Source organism: Anoplophora glabripennis, unplaced genomic scaffold (genome assembly GCF_000390285.2).
Source record: "Anoplophora glabripennis isolate ALB-LARVAE unplaced genomic scaffold, Agla_2.0 scaffold351, whole genome shotgun sequence".
NCBI lineage: Eukaryota > Metazoa > Arthropoda > Insecta > Coleoptera > Cerambycidae > Anoplophora > Anoplophora glabripennis.
Window position 1 is genome coordinate 451,289 of NW_019416442.1, and position 22,221 is coordinate 473,509.

General features: G+C 33.2%; 1 protein-coding gene across 1 annotated transcript in view; it reads right to left on the bottom strand.

The window, feature by feature from the left end:
- Nucleotides 1–8,732, bottom strand: part of LOC108912143 — a 106,271-nt gene extending 97,539 nt beyond the window's left edge. Inside the window, exons 1-2 of the mRNA XM_018717309.1 lie at nt 8,625–8,732; nt 5,816–5,903 (exon numbers count right to left, since the gene is read on the bottom strand). Of these exons, the coding sequence (XP_018572825.1) occupies nt 5,816–5,903; nt 8,625–8,732 (196 nt within the window). The remainder of the gene's footprint in view (nt 1–5,815; nt 5,904–8,624) is intronic.
- Between the last annotated feature and the right edge of the window lie 13,489 nt (nt 8,733–22,221).

Genomic DNA, 22,221 nt, shown 5'->3' on the forward strand with positions numbered 1-22,221 from the left:
TTTTGAGTTTTAGATTGTTGTAAACTAACATTTAAAAAAGTAAATCAAAATCAGGAAACGCCATATTTCCTTTCAACACCACAATTCATAGTTTTTATATTGTCTTTTATTTTCTAATACTTAATTTGTCCTTAATTTTACAGTACCTTATAGAATAATACACTCGAACAATCATTTATTTACACAACACAATAAATCACGTAAAACGACGCCAATGCTCAACGCGCGGGATAACAAACGACAAACAGGTTCATAAAATGGCTAAAATGCTTTTGTAACTACGCCACTTTGTTCCTATACCAAAAGTGGGGGGTGCGTGCACCGATCTGCGCGAATACCCCCACCACGCCAACTTATAATTCTGGTTGTTTTATCTTCTGTGTTTAAATGTTGATTTAATATGTGACAAACACGTTCTTTTGATATGTTCATAACCTCTGCCATCTCTTTCACTTTAATTCGGCGGTCGTCTAGCACCATTTGGTGAACTTTGGCGATGTTTTCGTCGGTAGTTGCAGTTTTTGGACGTCCCGAACGTTCATCGTCTCCCAAGCTCTTACGGCCACGTTTAAATTCAGCTGCCCAAAATTTCACTGTGGTAAATGATGGTGCAGAGTCCCCATACACAGAATCCAACTCATATTTGTAGGCGTAGACGTATTGCCTTTCAAAAACAAATATTTAATGACAGCTCGATACTCGATTTTGTCCATTTTCACAAAAATACTCACTCAAACGACTGTTACATAACAACTGCGCATCCAAAATGGCTGAAACTTTGGTGAGTAACTGTCAACAGATGAACAACGAAATTCACTAGCTTTAATTTACGAGTGCTGCCATCTTCATGTTGAGGTCGGAAACTTTTCAGACCACCCTCGTATACTGATTCCGGATTAAAAAGCTCCAAAAACCTTTCTTGCCTTTAAGGATTCATTCGGTGTCCCGCACATAAAAGCAGAATTTATTATTTTAATTCGAGCATTTAAATCATAATAACACACGTCAACGAAATGCTAAAAAGGTGTTTACGTGATTAACTACACTTCGTTAACGTTGAGTGTCTCACATATGAAACGAGAATACAGTGTAAATGTAAGGGCTCTAAATGTAAGGTCGAGCCTTACGTTTAGAGTGATACGGAGCAGTGATGCAGCCTGGAGACAGAATAACTCGGGACGTTTTTCAGGAAATAACGGGCCGTGCGCTATGCGAAATCCATTATTTATGGAATATAAGGAGAGGCAATATATGTGTGAAAATCTGTAAGAGCTGGGAATAGCGTGTTTTGTGAGAGGCTGACAGATGTGGTCAAGATGACGATAAGAAGATTTATATATGTATACTCCTGGGATTTGAAACATAAAGGGGAGAATAGACATCGTGGATATGATATCGTGGGAGTATTAAAGGGTCTATACTACGAGCGCTTTAAGAGAACGTCGCAAAATAATTCAAAGAAAGCAAAGCTACTTAATTTAATTCTTTAATATTGTAGCGAAAGTTGTTTATACATTTAAATTTTCTGTTACTGTGAAACCTCAAGTTGTCGAAGTTTGTAAACTGTTGCATATTGTGCTAAATAAAGTTATTTTGGTACAAATTGATGTCAGAAGTGGAATCTTGAGGATTATTTGAGAATACAGTGAATCCCAATGAGTACGAGATCTGAAATAGCAGAAATGAAAGTCACTGAAATAGGCAATGGAAGTGATCAGTACCACGAAGGATGAATTAATGACAGATTGCACTAGATGCACTAAGACATACCTATATCGTAAATCCGTTTGGTTTTGAGATACACCTACAGCAAACAAGAAATAAAAAGTTTGACCAACAGCACGAAACGCGCTGTATAATTTAGATACACTCTACGATTGTACTTACGTAAATAAGACATTGATGTTTAGTATAAAGGGCAGTTGCTTCATTTTGAATATTATTAATTTCCCTGGTAATAGCTTCCAGCACAAAGTTAATACTTCAATTTTCTAGCTGAGAGGAAATTTTGCAGCCACGGAATTGAAAAGTATATTGCTGCTCTATCAAGGTGCTCTTAAGTTTGTTTTATTTTTCGTAATTACTTATAATACTATGCTTCATACAGTAAATTGAACTTGATTAAAATCGATAACAAGTGCTTGTTTAGATTTAATGTTTGTTTCTTCAAATCCGTAAGTTGATTAAAATACAAAAGAATTGTGCAGGTATGTGCTAACTTTGAAGCAAGTCGCGAGAAAACTAACAATATCGACGTATTTATCATCATCGAATACTCAGTTGTACCAAATTTCAATGCAATGCATGGATTTTAACAAAAGTGTGACAAAAATTAAACTTGCTACTGAGCGCATAGGAAAGAATCGTCTTATTGTTATTCAGCTCATGAATTTACGTAACTTTTTTTCAAAACATTGTATATTCTACTTACCAATGCAACCACATGCTGCAGAATGAATAGGAACAGCACTTTCAAGCTGGTAGTAAAATCTCTGGAGCGATAATTGTTACTGGAATGGAAGAGTTTTACCCTGTGATGCGATTTACCGCAATCTGCGCGGTAACTTTTGAATTATGTATTGAATAAATTGAAATTCTCAAATGCGGCGCAATCATTTGGCTTGCAGCAATGCATTGCAGAGAAATTTTACCATTTAATAAGGAAATGAGGCAATCACGGCGCGGTATAGTTACAAATTTATTTATAATTTAAAATAAATTTCGACATTAATAATTTTAATCTGATAATCTGAGATTTTTTATTGTAGTACGTAGCTTTGTAACTATAATTGCTATATGCATTACGATCTGTCCACTTTCATACTTTTTACAAATGTATTTAAAAGTCTTTTACTAAATTAAAAATAAATAGACCATTTACCTACCTACTCTACAATTGTAGGGTATGGTGTCTAAATAAGTAGGATTCTTAGAAGTTTCAAATGTCGAAAAAAAACTTTATTTCATAGAGAAGTAATAACTGTGAGCCATATCTAGCTGTACCAAATTTAAAGACTATGTCTAAGAATCATAGAACCCTTAGGATCATTTAACAAGAAAATATATTGCTACGTCCTTTTTGTTTGTTTTGACAAGGAAAATCAGCTCTGAAAGCATAGAAACGTATACAATCAAAAGATTTAATTGTTTACTGCATGCTTACTAGATAAAAGTGTTGTTCCGAATTTGACAACCAAACTTGATATTCTACAACGAAAATGCCTGTTATTGTGACCGAAAGCTTGAAGCAATAGGTGAATGGTGAATCAAATGATTAAACGCCGATTTGCTCCTGATACATTTCAACTTAGTTTTCTTTTCACTTCACGTTCTTTACTGCATGGGATTGTTATCAATCTTCTAGATTAGCATAAAATATGTGCCGAAAAGGTTCCGTGAATGTTAAGTGAACAACTCGACAATTGTTACAGTCGAGTTACAGTTGGGTCGCTGTCAATATGAAGACGACGAATTTCTTTATTGAATCGCATAAAATGAAATGTGAGTTTCTCCAATAATTAATTATTTATCATAAAAAACTAATAGAAACTTCAAACAGACACTGTTCAACCAAAACTGAGCTACCGTTTTTAAAATAAACCTTGAGGACTGCTGACTAAGACGAATTGCTCCAGCTTTAAATCTGGGTCATCCGGTATACATCATATAACATAAGTAATATATTCTTGTTGAAAATCTTAAGCGTTTTTTTAGGTGCAAAACGGCTAAAAGCAAATCGAATTAAAAGTAAAGTACCTACTACACAAGTGGGCGGTACAGTTCCAGGAATTAGTATTACAAAAGTTCGTATAACATTATGATAAATTTTCAACATTAGATTACTATGAATAAACATTAATTAATTATACTAAAATAAATATGTACTTGTAATTGGTTAAATATTTTTGTCAAATACTAAATTCTGGTGACCCTCGTATGACATATGCGTATATGAAATAAGTGAGAAAGCGGGAGCTTTATACAATTTTCCTATAAAATTATTTAATATACGAACACGTGTACAAGTTCGACCTAGTTTTGACGGAACACGTGCTACTTCTTTGTTTCCGACTATAACAGCTGTTATTACCAAGAGAAATATTGATTTTGTTTAAAACTTGTAAATATTTGTTCTTCGCTGAGCGCGCCGTGTTTCGTAAAGAATTTTCATAGAATCTGTGGAACATTACATAACGGCGTAATTATTGTAACTCTTTCGCAGTGAAGCATTAGTTGACATAATATACAAATTTTAAATAGGTACCTACATTGTCGCTGATAATATAATTTTCCAAATTTAAATTATTATGATTAACTTAATTAAGCATAAGCCTATTACTTTCAAAAGTGTATAAGTTGAACATTTAAACTTGGAACACATTATTGTGTCGTTTGTGATGAAGTTTTGTATTATACAGGGTGTCCCACTAAGGGCGACGAAGTACGATGTTACGAAAAGTATAGAACTTCGTAAAAAAAATTATTTTCGAGAAAAATGTCAAAATGTGATCAAATGCATATCGTGATTCGAAAAAAAGTAAAAAATTTTTTGTTCCAAAGACAAGGGGGGACCACGTAAAAGTGTCTTAAGGAGGTTTCTCGCCAAAAAGCGTAGCACTGTGAGATTCCACATATCATAAAACCTCTGTTAGTGATTCTCGTACAACATGGTTCTGACGTATAAAAAAGACTTCTTAGGGCAGATTTCGGGGAAAGAGGGGAGCCAATTGGCAAAAAGAAAATACCGGTCCGCTAAATTTGTCTTAAGAATCTATGACCAAATTTTGTTGCATTAATTTCGGGACACCCTGTATGTTTTGGTATGTAGATTGTGCCCCCTAGCGACCGAGCTACAAGCTTGAAAACTATTTCCAGCGATTTCTCTTAGTCGGTTTATTAATCAATTTTTTTTTCGCGAAGTTATAGAGCCTATACTTTCCCTAATATCGTACCTCGCCGACCTTAGTGAGACACCCTGTATAGAGGTATTCGTTCAATGGAGATCAATTATAAAAAATAGATAGGTTTAATTTTAATTAATATATTAATACTAAAATAAAACATTGCAAAATTATCAAAATGCGTAAGAAAAATTAAATGTGATAAATTCAGAAAATGCTTTCTGCAGGAAATGTACTGATGTTAGACTCGAAACATGAACTGAGTCCTGAATTCCATTAAATTACCTACAATTACAAAATTAACTAAAATTACTTAATACTAACAGTTTGAGCGCATGGAGGCAACATTTATCATGTAGCATGTTTACAGAATGCAATTCTGAATGAAACCTACAAATCTATTATATGCAATTCTGTTTGAGCATTACTAATGATACCCACATCCCTGCGACAGCAGGATAATGAGACCTTAATCTCGCATCATATAGGCATGATGAAACGAGATAAATTGCAGGTTTTATTTCGTTATTGTATTTCTTGGTCCATATCTGTCTCGAGCCCAGAAATAATAAGCAGACCGTTTCACATTTAAAATTGGCATAGAATGAATAAAAATTAAAACAAAGCACTTTCAAGATTTATTGTAAATTCAAATATTGCTTTGTAGGAATATCTCTTCTTCATCTAACTAATATATTTCAAAGAGAAAATTATCAACTTCTTTAATTGTGCTGTCGTAGTCACAATTGCACACGATCGATACGGAACAATTTTATAAGTGCCTATATCTTCAGTCACATTTAAACATACCTTAAAATAATGTAACCAGTCATCTAGACACGACACAATAATATGCTCTAAGCTTTAATTCAGACTAGGGTAGATACATACTGATACATTTAATACGTACTTACCATAATATACATCTTCTAATGTTGAATATTTTTTGACGTTGACACTAATTCTCCAACTATAGATGAGGACTACGAGGATAGAAATGTTCTGCAACAAAAAATTAGTCATTAGTTTGTGACAACCTCTCATACCGTGAAAAACTTAACCTCAAGAAAATGTTGCCATAAAATGTAGTGACTGGTAAAAACTAACTAATTTTGACGAAGTATTTGATTTTTAGGTATTTGAAATATAACTATTTGACTAACTTGACATTACACCACTTTTCCTTGATTGTAGATGATAAAAGTAGAAAATTTTATGTTAACACAGAGTAGCTTTCTCTCAGTAGCCAATTGTGATGAAATTACCATAAATTATGTTACAAGCAGTTATGTTTTATGGATATTTATGCCCCCATTATAACATTACCTTTGTAGCTGCAACATGATCCATTTCCATTTCGTGCAGCTATATAAAATTAAGTATAATCGCAATAAATTTCCATTTTAAAAATCCCTGCTTCCGCTTGTATAATTAGAAAGTGTGGAGAACATTCCCTTTGGAACATGTAGATCACTAAAGTTATATTCTACGCCTTAGTTTTATTAACGATTATCTAGTATAATTGCTTTTCATGTTTGGTATTAAAATTATATATTTTATAAATCGTATTTATAAAGTACCTGCAAAACTTAAGACAAAGTTTCAAGTCACTATGGTTAGTGATAAACTCAAAATAAAGAGCTCAATTTTGTTAACGGAATTTAGGAAAAATCTATTTTGTCAAAATAGTTAAAACTTTTGTTATGTATCAAAATAAAAATAAAATACGTTTTAATTTTAAAGCAACGACAAATTTTAAAATTAAAAGGAATAAATGGAGGAGTAGGTATTTCGGAATGAAAATGTATTATTTTTACTGTTTCTTATAGGTTTTTCATAATAGTGGCATTTATATTGTAACTACACCATCGAATTTCCATAAAACAAATAATTGATACGTACGATAGCAATCTACCCATGTATGTTGTTAAACAGTATTATTTTAATCTTATTGAAGGCTCATTGTACGATACGATATGGCAGACTTGAGATAAATCAATAATGCTCCTGTTTCTATTATCTATGGCTTTATGTATGAAGACCAATTATCTCAGATTACGTCTCTAAAATCAAATAATGGTGAACTAGATTTTCTCGTATCCTTATTTAATAATAATTTATTCTACATCACCCAACATTTGTTTATTATACAGAGTGTTCTACAAGCTCTATGACAAACTTTGACAGATGATAGCTGGGTTAATTTCAAACATTTGTTCTTACATGAACATAGGTCCGATTAATTTTGGTTTAGAAGCTACAAGCATTTAAAATATATAATTTCATATTTCAATCAAAGTAGCCTGATAAATAGAAATTATGGTTGCTATATCAATAATTTATTATTATTCGTTTCATTTTTAAAGATTTTGATCGCTAAAACGGAAAGGTAACCGGAGAAAACTATCACCCAGTATATCGATTTGATTAAAGCTTGAAGGCTAGAACTTAAAAACTAAAAAATTTTTATTTAACTTTTTTTCGTAGATCCTATTTATTTATTATCGTGAATATGCAGACAAACGTTGTCGGTGAAATTTGCGGACACCCTGTATATGTCAAGGATCAATGTTTTTCCCAATGAAATTTTACATAGTATATCTTTTGTATCTGTCCCAAATGCAAAAACGCCGAGTATATAAAAGTTGGATCAACTTCGATACATTTGAGGGAGCTTCTCGCATTTCCCTAGGTGACAGACGAAAAACAGCCTCTTAAAGGAATCAAGATATTGGGATGCGGTTTCCCCGTCCATTTTTTCCAGAAAATGAAACCGAGCCATCTTAATAATACATTTTGTTTATCTCCTTGGAAAATACGAGAAAAATATGTAGAAATTGGCCCGAACAAATATAAAGAAAATATGTAATCCATTTTGACAAGAAAGCTTTCTAAGCTTACATGGGAGACTCCTAATAATTCTGTTACACAAACATTTTCGCCCATTTTTCTTCACTAACGTACAATTTAGAGGTGTATAAACTAAACTAAACTTCCAAACTTCCTCAGGCACGGCGTCCATAGTAAGGATATACGCCCTACAACTTCCAATCCTTATTACCGTTCGAACGGAAGTAAGTAAATTAAATTTACTCTTATGGAAAAGTTAAACACGAAGTTTTTCCAGCTTCCAAACTATTATTGAGTTTATTACATCTTCTACTGGAAGCCTCATATAAGGTACCGGAGAACTTTTTCGAAATTATCTTAGGAAATTTTATGTCCCGTGTCAGCTCATAAGTTTCCAGGAAAGATGTGTTGAATCTCCCCATAGATTTGTTTCTGGAGTCACAGTAATTAAATTAGATGCTATTGATCTTTGATTTGTAAATCCGTATTGAAATTGGGACAGGCATAATATTTAATAACAATAACAAACAATGACGCTATACTTTTTTCATGATCCACGAGATGAGTAATTAATAAATTTCAAAATGTTTCCTTTCTTGGTCTATGAGCAGTTGTATGAACTCGTGATAAAGTAGAACAAGCCTTGTTCCAAGTTACTTAATGGAATAAAAGTTTTATATATATTTAAGCATCCGAAATGAGCTGTACAGGCCTTAATTCTGTTCGCGCTTCAGATAATTCATCAAACGCATCAGCTATCCCTGCTAATTCGATGACGCAACTCTGAGGTGCTAATAGCACGACGATACGCCGTATTATTGGCACAGCCAATATCGCTAACTAGCAGCTACAAAGCTAATAGAGTTAACTTACCAAAGTGTAAATAGCTGCCGTGATGGCGGCGTGTCTGGGGTTAAGTAGTCTGCAACAGCCCCCAGTGCCAGAAAAGCCGCTGTATCGGTATAGGAGTGCAGACTTCATCGTCGACTACAACATGCCGGTAGCTGGAAAGAACCACAATTAAGTAGAAAGACTAAATTTATTATAATGTTGGTATTAAAAGGTCAATTCACTTCCCGGAATTTAAGGAATCATGGAAATAATAGTTATTTATTGTGTAAGCGTTTTAAGTAGCATTTTATCCACGCAAGAATGTTTAAACGCGAGAACGTAGTTCGACTCGAGCGTTTAATATTCTTAAGTGGATAAAAGGCAATTAAAACACGAATGCAATACAACGTTTACACAATCACATCACAATCATATTTGAGGAGTCAGAATTTTGGAATTTAATAACAAAATATTCGCACCACTTTATATTTCTTACTAGTACTCAATGAAACGTGGTAGGTTTTGTTGTACCTACTGGTTGCTATGGTACGTTGTTTATTATCAGTTATTTAATAAACAAAAAAACGTAAAAATGCAAGAAAGTAATTGTGTTCCTGTGGCTGTTTTTGCAGAAGCTCAATAAGTAACTTTCCATTTATTGCCAGCGAAATTCAGGGAACATTAAACAATTGTTCGCCGAATTTAACGAATGGAAGGAAAAACGGACAGTAATGACAATAAATGATGAAGTCATGCTATCGTATTTTTTAAATTTGAAAAAATATATATACAATTTCATCTATGTGGTCGAAGTATTCCATGTTGAAGGTTACTAATAAAGGTCTACAAAAATATAGATATTGGAAAATATAACAATCTTACTGCTTATTTAAAGAGTAACTCTTGAGGGTACAAAGCAAAAAAAGCTGCACAATTGGAAAGGGCACATATTGGAGAATTTTTTACTGGGGTATCCGATAAAGAATAATTAATGATTAAGGTAATCTCTTTACCTTTTACATGTTGTTAGGTATATAGTGAACTTTGAGTTATTTTAGGTTGCACTAATAATGGGATTTCTGGTGCCTGTTGATACTGCGAATTGACAAATTTGAAAATTAATAACATACAGGACGTTGTCAGTTACCCACTTGTTTCAATACCTGACACCAAGACGGGCATTTCAAGAAAATTTACAATTATAGAAGAATTATTTTACGTGAATGCTGTTGAAATATGCAGAAAATATATTTCTCTGTGCCCAATTCGCCTAATACAAGACAAATTCATTTTAAAATACATCAATCAAAAATGTAATTCTCAGCCTGTTGGAATCAACACGTTGGCAAAGGTACCCTCAATAGTTGCTTCATTGCTGAATATCGCAAATCCAGAAGCATATACTGGCCATTGTATGAGACACTTCAACAACTTTATTGGCCAATAAAGGTGCCGATCTTACAACCATCAAATGATATGGTGGATGGAAGAGCTTCTCTGTAGCAGAGAGCTATGTTGTTGTTAACAAACTTGATGATAGGAAAATGCAGAGAAAATATAGATGTTCCTTATAAAGAAGAGACATCCGTAACTTGTGCAAATTCTTCACAAACTTCGGCAGAGGTAATGCGTTCTGAAAATAATGGCAACAATGCTACAAGAGTTGTTATTAACGGAGAGGAAGTTAAATGTGATAAAACAAAAAAGCAAATGTCTACTATAAATGTAAATGTTAATGTTAATAAGTAAATAAATTAAATATGATTTATTATAGGTTTATTATTTTTTCATTATTCTACTAGTGAAGTAGTTACTTTATTCCACAAGTGGATATAGTATTACTTTAAACGGTTCATATGTGTCGATAAAAATCCGATTATAAGGTGATATAAGAATTTTTTTCTAATAAGATTCTAAAGGGCTATGCGATTCTTCCAAGCGTATTTTCATCAATTACTCAAGAGGCTGAAGATCAAGATCATTGATTTATTGTCCAGAATAACAAGGGACGTAAACAGTAGTTAACATTTTAAATTAACTATTTTTGTAAATTTCATTGTAGCTGTTTTTAAAAAAGTTAGAATACGTGCTTGTTAATCATAATACATATTTAAAAATGACATTACAACCATTGTAATTCAACTGCGTTATTACATTAACACACTAGGATATTTCCCAAAAGGCCATAGCATGGAGGGATCCACCATATTTTCGTTCCTTGTGCCGCATATGAATTGTTATTTACAAGTCAATTTATTTCTTGTGTATGATACCCTTATTTGACAACAATACAGATGCTCCCTTTATATTGGTGTTCTTTCACACATCAAGAAAACATTTGAATATGCCTTTAAGAAAATCGTGCATAATAAAATAATGTCGTTAATGTTCTTCTTATAGAGTATGATTATAAAAATTTATAAGAAATTATTGACGCACATTACGCATTAAATTGTTTAATAAACTAATTCATCTATACAGCATTTTCTTTTCCGCGTAGATTTAGAAATGTTATCGATTGCACAGTACAGTAGAGCAAACCAAGAAAAGAGCAACAGTTACTGGACTCCTAATTGAAATTCTTCTAAAAGGTTTTGACACTTAAAAAGCTTTAAGCGCTTTCTATTGCCAAGTTTGTTGAATTACGTGAACTAAAACGTAGTAAAACTTCGGTAAACTGGCAAGTAGAGTTGTGTCTGTTCCGCAGGTAGTGGTATTTAGGCATGTAGCAACTATAGTTTAATTAAAGGAGGTGTCTTTTTGAACGCGAAAGTGCAAGACGAATGTGTTTTTACAATGTTTACTATTAACAGTCTCTTCACGGGGAAGAGAGAGAAGTTTTTATATTCGCCCCATTAAATTGCTAAACGCGCTTACATCGAAAATAATTAATTTTATCAACAACAAACTAGTAGGTATACTTTTTTCACTTCAAAGAATACGTCGGTAGAAACAGCTTCATTTTACCAGAAAAGTATCTAAGTTTCACGAGAAACAAAAAGGTTATAAAGAAAAATAGATGTTCACCTCTCAACTTCAAATGCTACTACACGTATACACTCTCGAGCATTTGCCTCGCTGTGTCTAGTGCGCATTTGTGGGCGGAGCTAGCACAGACGCAAACTTATTTGAGTGTCAGTCTGTGCTGTTACCACTTTCTACTCTAGGCAAGCTACACAGCTATTAGTATTATTTTGCTTGAGTCTGTAGGGTAATACTCTGATCAATGTTGAATTATACCCACAAAAATCTGTAAATAGGTCACTCGTCAGTAGAACCACCAGACATATATCGGTTCCGAATTTAGAACGTCCCAGACATTCCTAACTCTATTCCAGTGACACCTCGTACAGCTGCCAGTTACAATGTTACCATAAACCCCTTATGTCCAAAGGCAAGTAAATCTGTTACGTATTCCAATTAAGTTAGTCTCGCTGACAACGTAACATGACCGCATCTCAACAAGAACAAAATGTAGGCGCACCGTAACATAAAGACGGGATACTTTGAATTAATTATTACTTCCACTACGCCATCCAGCAGTCTAATTGTACATTTACACCTGACCCGTTTAGCTGAAAATTAGTTTCAAAATTTCTTCGCCGCATTAGTCATTCATTTGTATAAATTTAATTTGCAATTGGTTTCGTCTTGTCGAGTCACCAAGGCTTATTGTCATCACAAATTAATTATTCAATTTATTTACCACATTCTTCCTAGAAAATCGTTTACAGGGTGTTTTCTAAATTCATGTCATAACTTCGGGTGGTTAGGTTAGGTTAGGCTAAACCCTAGACATGTTAACCCAAGTGCACAATAATCTGCAAACGCTAAACCCCAGACAGGTTAACCCAAGTGTACAATAACCTGCGAGTGCTACAACCCCAAACAGATTGGCTTTGCACTTTTAGGTTAGAAAATCTCAGAATCCTAAAATGATAGAATAATTTGGAGGTCAGTTTCGGATTCACCGTCTGCGATCAATGTAAGATTCCTATTTTACCTACGGTAAAAAAATCGCACAGCTTGGTAAAAAAAACGCACAGTTTTCCTAGCAATCGCCTAGCAACGGTCAATACAAACAGTATTGTATTAACCGTTGCCAGGCGGTTGCTAGGAAAACTGTGCGATTTTTTACCGTGCGTAATAGGAACTTTACATTGATCGCAGACGGTGTGTTTTTAAGTATTTACAGTAGTGGTCGTAGGTAAAATAATTTTTCTAGTTGTAGGAATTTTTTACAAAATTATGAATCTAAACATAACGAATAAGATATTAATAAAGAATGATTAAGAATTTTTTTTTAAATTCCTATAACTACAACTTTTATCTCGGATTTTAAAACAGTAATAATATAGGTTGTAGTAAAAAGAAATTATCAAAATTCTTCAAAATATAAAAATTTTAAATGGGTGGTAAGCCTTAACGTTGACAGAAACCTTCCTTAAGTTTAACGAAATGCCAAAGCCTTATTTTTTCATATAAACATTCAAATAAGTTCACATTGTCACTAATGTGTCAAATGAATTTGCAAATAAAAACTCTCTTCTCTTCTAATAAATAATTCGGTGATACAGATTTCTGTTAATTTCATTCCGTTCCCTTAATTCCGACAAGACCTTTTTACACTCGAATAAAGCAGATGAAACTTGGAAGGCCCATCAATCCCCGTCAATTAAATATTAACCCCCACACCGGCTCGCCCTCATCCGAAACCGTTTCGATTTGCCTGCTTTGATATCAAATATCGTCTTGAGCGATTTCCTGCCACGGTTTTTGTATCCGTTCGATCCGAATGTGCGCCTTCCAAATATGGGCAATTGTTTTCCTTCGATTCAGCAACTCCGGAATTTAGAGGCGAGCGCTCTAGGCGGAATTAAACGGCGAATAAAAAAGGTATAAAACTGAAACCGTAGCATCTTGAAAAATTGACGCCATATATTTAGGGGCGGCAACACGTATACCCGAATAAATAGAATGGGGAGAAATGAGGTAATATATTAAGATTTACAGCGAAGTCGCAGGGAAATATTAAATTTGTTTTAAAATGGGCTGATGTATGAACGAATATTTGTTATGTCAAACATGTGGAACACGGATACATATTTCCTTTGCACAGATAAAGATGTAATAAATATATTTTAAAGAAAGAGAAGAGTGGTTATATATCGGGCATCATTCTCGCTAGCAATTTGAGCTAATAAACATACTAACAAATATATCCAAAAAAAAATTATTAAGCTCTTAACTTCGTGGCTGCAGGCGCATTTGTCATGGTATTATAAAAAATTGTCAGTATTTCAAATTATCTTGCATACAATGTATGTCGAACATATACATTATCTTCAAATATCTACAAATTTTGTTGCAACATTTTTTTTAATGGACGGAAGACATGTTGAATTTTTTTAAATGCTAGTACTTTAGTTTGTCTTATTCGAATTTAACTATAGTACAAAGTGCCCGATTTCTCAAAACTTTTTTTGGATCTGAGAGGTCGTTAATTAAGAAAAATAATTATGATTTCGGAAAATCCATATTATTTTCCATTTTAAAATGAATAATAAAACTCTTTAATTTTATTGGGAAAATAAAAAAAATGGTGAATTTTTAGCGTTTTAGCAGTCCCTATGCATTTATATCATGAATTTTGCTGTATTTATTCGGACACTTTGGCATCTGCAAAAAAATAGTCCAATAAATCTTTCCACCAAAGGAATGCTTTTTCTGCTTGCTTTTTGTTTATTTTACGTCGACCTATTTTCTCTTTTCTTTTCATTTTACAATTTTTATCAATTTATCCTTACAAATGCATCATAATATTTATGCATTCGAAAATCCCATATTCACGTTTTTATGATTTTAACACGAAAACATATGGACCCCTTGTTTGCATATTTATTTTTATTGATTAAGGAATTATTAAATAGCAAAAAAAGTTACAGAGTTGCATTTAATTTTGTGAAAAGTAATTTATTTGCAAAATATGTTTCGCTAAATATAACAGTTATTGTTGTATTAGCTAGATATTAAAAAGAAACATGAAATAGATTCTAGTATTAGCATTAATATGCCAGTAGTGAAATCTGAATGTTCTAATTAAAAAAACTGTCATTATATCTATGTGAAATATCTCTGATTAAAACAAACCTTATACGTATGTGATAAAAAGCCGACTGAAATTTGGGGATAGATAAGGAAGATCCCGTCAATCGATTCAGGACTGACAGTAGATAAGATCCAATTTTATTAAGTGATTTAGGCCAATTAACCTTAGAGCCCTGACCTACCATTTTTCAAGTCATCAATCTATCCGGTCAAAAACACACGCATTTCATTTCCAAGCCTAAGTGACTTTCAAAGTCAAAGCAATTTTTATCTAAAACATTAGTCATAGTCCTAGTCGATGCAAATAATTAACCCAAATTCTTAGAGAGAAAGTTAAGACATAATTATTATTCGACTACCTTAATTTTAACAAACGATAGAACACATTAAAATAAACAAAAAAACTTTGTATGTCATGGGTCCTAAACTCAACCATTTCCGAGAAAAAAATTATCAAAATCTCCAACTTAATGTACATTAGTTAAGGAATATTGACATAACTGCATGCATAAAATACCATAAAATACAGTTTATCACTTTTTTGAACTTCATTATCCTTAATTCTAAAAAATAATTAGCGTTGTAATACATTTAAATTCGATAAAATTCATTCGAGCAATGTAATAACGGCGCGACGGTTAACACGAGCAACCAGCAATACGCAATTCAGTTGGTATCTGGAATTCGATCGTGTCGAAGTATTTTTTGCCTACCATTATTTCCTTTTATTGAGGAGGCTCGCCGCAATTCTACTAGAGCTCGACGCATTTACCATAGACGTTTTCCCTACCGCCACGTCCTTAAGAAAAGAAGATTCGTTCAAGTTTCACAACGTCTTCTTGAAACTGGCAGTGTGATTCCTCGTCCTGAAAATCATGGCCCAAACCGACAAATGGATGTCAATACGAAAGAACAAATTTTAGACATTGTTGAAAGAGACCCCAGACGTTGTATTCGAAGGATGACTTGAGAAGTCGGAGTCTCACTCACTCTCACTGGACTGTCCACAGGACTCTACGAGAGCAGTTATTATATGCGTTTAATCTATAGAGGGTTCAAGAATTGTCAGCTGCAGATTTCGCTCCTCGGTTAAGTTTTTGTAGATGGTTTTTAAATAAAACTGACCGCAACCCTCATTTTATAAGATAAATAAGTCATTTTAACCCATTTCAAAACGGGTTAACACTCGACGCCGTCACTTAGCGATTTCATGTAAAAGGTCACAAGGAGGATGAAGTGTCAATACGAATAAAATTTGAATTGTTATTCTTCGTAATAGAACCAACCTTGTAAAAAGGTGTTTTATTAAATATATTTAATTGTAACTGTCTATAAGTATTTAGTTTTTCAAGTTTCCCCAAAAATTCTTAGACTTTTTTTATTCAAATTTTGACTACATCATTAAAGTGATCATCTCTTCACAGGGTTTGCAGCGAATTCATTAAAAAATACGAATATTAACTATCATTTCATTTTTACTTAGATCGTATAAGCAAAACTGGAAATAGCAAAGTACTTGTTTATATCAATAAAATCACATAATCCTTGAACTTATAAACTATATACGTCTTGTGTATGTGTAAATTTGTTCGCGAAATAGACGTTAGCGAGCGTTTCAATTTGGTAACATTTCAATGAAACTAGCAGAACAAACATGTTTCCCTCGAGACTAAATGTAAGTCGTGTTATTATCAAATCTATTCGAAATGTTCTAGTTAAACCGCAATGCACAAACATTTAGTACAACGTTAATATCATTAACGTTAACAAGAAGTTGAAACAATTTTGGAATTTAGAACAAATTGAATTATTAAGTTCATAAAAGAGAATGTAGCAAAAAGGTTTTCAAACTATAATACTCGTAAGACATCACGTGTATAAAAATATTTGTTTTACTCTATCTGATCAGTTTCGTCAGCCTAGCAGATAATAAAAACAACCAAAAGAATCTACCAATGATTGCTTTTGATGAACTATTTTTGTTTATCAGAAAATCCGATACTAAAAAACAAATAAAGATCCTGAGCACTAAAAAATGTTCCTCATACAAAGAAATTCAATGTAAATAAACCAAAACTATGTAGAGCAATTAAATAAAAATAAAGGAAACTGTGACAATTGATTTACATGTTAATTTTTTATTTTGGAAAATTATATAAATTTTCGAAATATAAATTAACTAATATAGTAACAAAAATTACAAAAATTTTGAACCTATGTTGTTGCTGGTCATCGTTATTAAAATAATTAAATAATCATGTCGTTGTATATCTGGCTCTGAAGCAGAGAAGTGATGGGGGTAATGACTATTGAAGGAACTATTTCCGTCAAAACTGGAAATTGTTATTATTGCTCATATTGTTATAAACAATATTCATAAAAATTTACATATAATAAAAATATCCAGTTTGGAAGCTGTAAGAGTCGATTTCTTTTATGCATTTGACTTGTAGTATAACTAATACACATTTACACAAATTGTTAAGTATAGGAAATACTATTAGAAGAATGAAATCCTAAAATGTATATACATAGATCTGGGAAATGTTCTCAAGGCTGTATTTTTTAAACTAATTAATTTGTTTCCTTTTCCGGAATTTTCAGACATCAGTCATGGTCAAATATAACATGATAGCTCTGAATATATTCTTCATCGCATTTTTCGTCTAGTAAAACGTTGGACTGAACATCGTTGACAGTTTTTGGAATTATAAAATAAATTAAATTAAAATCACTCCTTAATCTTAACCAGAATGATAATCAACGTGAAGGATTATGAAGGCACAGACGTTGGCTTACCTACTTCGCTCCTTTCCAGACTAATACCACAGTGTATCTTTGTATTACCAATCGATAAATTACCAAAGCCGGATCCGAACCGAATTATACAAATCGGCTTAGCGTATATATATCGTTATTCCATCCCAACTGCTGGTTCCATCATATTTAGTTGGTAGATTCCAATTTCCGAAGAAAATTGAGTCTTTCACCAAAAAAGGTTAAATATCACATCTAATATGGAAGGATACGTGAAAGAGTCCGATTTGTGCAAGCCATTTACAGTTCTTTGATACTGGAAATGGAGTATACGCTGGAAATAGATAGGTTACATGTAAACCCGCAGGATTTCATATTCTTCATGATAACTTGTTCAAGTAAATTGATCATTAATATGGCCACATCAGGTTAACTTGAAACTGTTTTTTTTGTTGTAAGACAAACCTATCGATACCTAATTAAAAGAAATACATATGTTAGACATCAGTTGAATTTATTTTCAAAAGTAGGTGCTCCAAATGACATTATCCCATAGATTATAGTCGTCAAATAGATTACTCATAACACCTAAACGTTTATTCTTTTCTTTTAATCCAGACGTCTATAGTAAGTAAGTGATGATGTTATGCAGCTTCACTAAAACATCAGCAACAGCATATCGTCTGCGTACATCATTTTACAATTAATTATTAACTAAAGAGATTGATCACGTAGAAAGAAAATAAAAGAGAGCCAAAAAAGGTACCTTGGGGGTGATCCTTTAACTAGAGAAATCGATAAGATAAATAATTTCATAATTTCCAAATCGTTCATCATCTACAAACTAACAGAATTGAAACAAATCAATTGTGTGAAGGGATACGCAGCAAAAGACCTTCTGTCCCTCTGACAGACACACGGATGAGATATAGAGGATAAGTTGTATTTCAAAGGGTAAAACTTTAGCAATAATACCTAATCAGTGAGAAGAAATATTATTGGCATTGAGGAAAAGCCGGTCGGCATTCTTCTTCCGCTGCTTCAGTTGTCCTTTTATAATTTCACGGTCGGTAGCACCACGCGCTAAGCCTTTCACATTCCTGGAATATTCGCATGGGCCTTATACTGCGATAGTGCTAGAAGTGATCTATATAAATATACAGGGTATCTTAAAATTCCATGTATGTAGAACTATCACAGTCAAAATAAGATGATTTAACTAAGTTTACACATTATGGGTTGATTCGTTTAGCCGCTTGACTAGAGCGTCGGCAAAGCGTCATTTTTTCCAAATAATTCCAAAGCACTTTTTCCGATTAAAATTTTATATTCCGTATGCTGATGTTATTTCTACACATATATCACTTAATTTTAACAGTCGATAAAATAAACAAAAAAAAAACATATATAATATGGGTCCTAAACTCAAACATTTCCGAGAAAAAAATTATCAAAACCTCCAACTTGTTGTACGAAAGTTCCATTAATTAAGGAATATTGACATAGCTGCGTACATAGAATATCACAAAATACAATGTTTATCACTTTTTTGAACTTCTTTATGCTTAACACGATATACTAAGCTGTCCAACAACCCGCAACACGCAATTCCGTTGGTAACTGGAATTTGACGGTGTCGGAGTGTTTCTTGCATACCACTATTACCTTTTCCTGAGGTATTGTCGAAGACTTCCGAGAACGAATTTTTGTCGTGCGTGCATCGAAAATGATGGTGGACATTTTGTAGTTTGTTTTGTACTAGTACGTTTAAAAATTAAAGAATTATGCTTTTTGGTAAGTACCTAAATAATTTTTAATACGTATTATTGTTTGAAGGACGTGAATCTTTGGGTACTTTAATTACATATTTTTCAAATTCATAATTTGATTAAATATTAAAATCCTGTTTTATTCATAATTACTAAAAGTCGAGCTAAAATTTAAGCACAACACTATCTTCGTACTACTAAATCGATACACTTTATTTTATTTATTTAAAAAAACTGGATAACAATTGTCTTGTTTATTAAATGTTTCACAATAATAGTTGTTTACATTTTTATTCCGTAGGACTGCGGCGTGCAGCCGTGGTGTGCATCAGTTGTGTAGTATTAGATTAAACGCTGTTGTCTCGTTGTGATAAAACTTCCCAATATTAATACTCTCTGTATTTTTAAAACTGTTAATCTTACGTTCCTGCAATATACAACTTTTTTGTTCATTTATGCTATTTATTACTCATGCTGAAGTAATGGTAGTCAAAATTCTTGCACCTTGTATTTACAGGCATGAGAAAAGTATCCATTCCTAATCAGATTTGCTCATATATCTTTTTTCAAGTAACTACAATTTCAGTTCTTCTTTATTATAAAGTAAGGTCTTTAGTCAAGTTTTTTTCTATCTGGTAAACTTTTAATCGAAACTTCGTTATTAAAAATTCGTGTCTCTATTACATCCACTTTTAGACTCAATTTCTTTATGAAATCATAATGTTTTGGCTGTATATGAAAACAGGAAAAATTAAAGTTAGTTGGGAAAACTGCAGCAATTACTAAAATTAACATATAAATCAAAATGGTTTGCAAACATCAGCCTGTTGAGGAGCATACGATCTATAACTACTTTAAACCGTCCACTCCTCTTAATGTCCTATTCACAAAAGCCTACGTATCCCATACTACGAACAGATAAGCGTTAAATTCCGATATGATAGGGCGAAACACCCTAGGCAGGCACTGAAAGACGGAAAGCCTTACAAATGGAAGATTGACCGTTCCCCTCTCACACTATAAACCTACAGCAAAGGCCAGTTGTCAGAATGGATTATCCTGTTTCATAGTTTCAGAGCTCTAAGAAATTTAATTAGATTCTACATTAAGTGGATTACTTAACTACATTTGTTAATGTAAATAAACAGTTTCCTTTGGATAATAAAATTTATAATTATTTACTTTTCCAAAAGCAATAAATTTCATATTATTTAAAAAAAAAACATTTTTCTAAAGTCACTATATAATTCAAACAATTTTTGAGGTATTGCTGCTGGGAAATCGCGCCACGCCATTATTCCATGGCCAGAAATTGGCCTCAATGATTTGGGATCGAGGGGGATTATCCCTCTTTATCCTGCCTCATCTCGTGTGGGCCTGGACAACCTTCGTAGGTGGGCCCCATCCGTCGTCTACCCCGACCGCAGATGCGGCCGGTGTAGGCGCTTTGTGGGACCTCTTTTTGTCCTGGCTGGGCCCCGCCGGCTAGGGCCCTTTCTTCTAGCGCTCTTCTTGCTTCGCCGGCTCGTCTGTGTAAACCCCGGGGGTTGTGTCATATTTATGTGTGGTATGGTTGGGTAGGGCAGTGCGGCTATGCAGCCTGGGATGCGCTTTGCTAAGGTGGCCCTTAGGCTAGCGCGAGCTGGGAAATCGATGTATTTTTAAGTAACGTATTTTGCAAGCACCTCAGATTGTTCAGATACTGAATATACCTCCTAGCTTTTACGTTTACGCAGCTTAGGCTGAAATTTCATCCGGAAATTTTATACCCACTAATGAATTATTTTCAACGAGGTCAATCGTGACTGAGTGCGAGCTACCGTAACAATAACAGACCAACAATCGCTTTTGTCTTCTTAAAGAGTAGGTCGTCTTGAGGATTTACTTTAATTAACTACTTTCGATAAAATGGAAAAGCTTTGTTAGCAAAACAAACTGTATTGTTAGATAGAAAACCAGATACTGAGATTTAGACCGGTGACACGTAAAACTTATTAAGAAGTGGAGAAGAGTAATTAAAAAGTACGTCACGAATATTTCAAGACCAGAATCCAGAAATGCGGAAAATGTATTTCATTTTTTAATGCAAAAGGAAATAATTTCCTCGGTTCTAAGAGGTTTAAAGGAGACGAAATAATAACTATTACTATTTTAATAAATACTGCATTTGTTTACATTTGGAAAAAAATTGACATCATCTACAGCCGGCTATGGAAATGAATTTCTCATGAAAAACAAATGAAAGAAATATTTTGCATAGAAAACTAGATTACAGTTGTATCTAACATTTTTGCGTTTTGCGTACATTACATTCATTCATTTACTGTTGTACGTATCTTTAATTTACCGGTATTAATTTTTCAAGTAGGCCAAAGTTTCTGTTTAAATTTAATGTGATATTCTTAAAATTCGCTTCGTTCCCCTCCATAAGTAGAAACAAACCACAGCAAACAACGAAGATTAGTGAATGACAAAACGATGTCATCCCTCAGGCAAGAAAAAAATTGAAAAACTTTTCCCATAAAACTCTTGTCTTAAACACCAATAACAATACATCAGTGAACAAAAGACAAACAACCATTAGCGGGCAAGACGTGAAAAGCTGTTGCCATCTGTCGACAAAAAATCCTCAGCGAACTCCATTCAATTTAGTAAGTTTGGTTTTCCCGTTTTTGGTATTATTAATCAAGATTTTCCCAATTACGCCTGGAAATAATCTCTAACAAAAACGTTTGTGATAGTGTGTATTCATAAGAGTACAGTACAAATATACGAATACGAGTATGGGGAGACATTGTCTATATCATATTATATACAGGGTAGAAACTAACAACAAAAAATTGAAAGCTTTCAATGTTAGGTTTATAGTCCAGTCGGTATGTGCTTCGGGATGGATGTTTTATATAGTAACGTTAATTTTTTTTTGGAAATAGTTCTAAATGTTATGTAAAATTATAATTTCGATATGCGCCCGCTGAAAAAGTTGTGCACAATTGTTAGCGCAA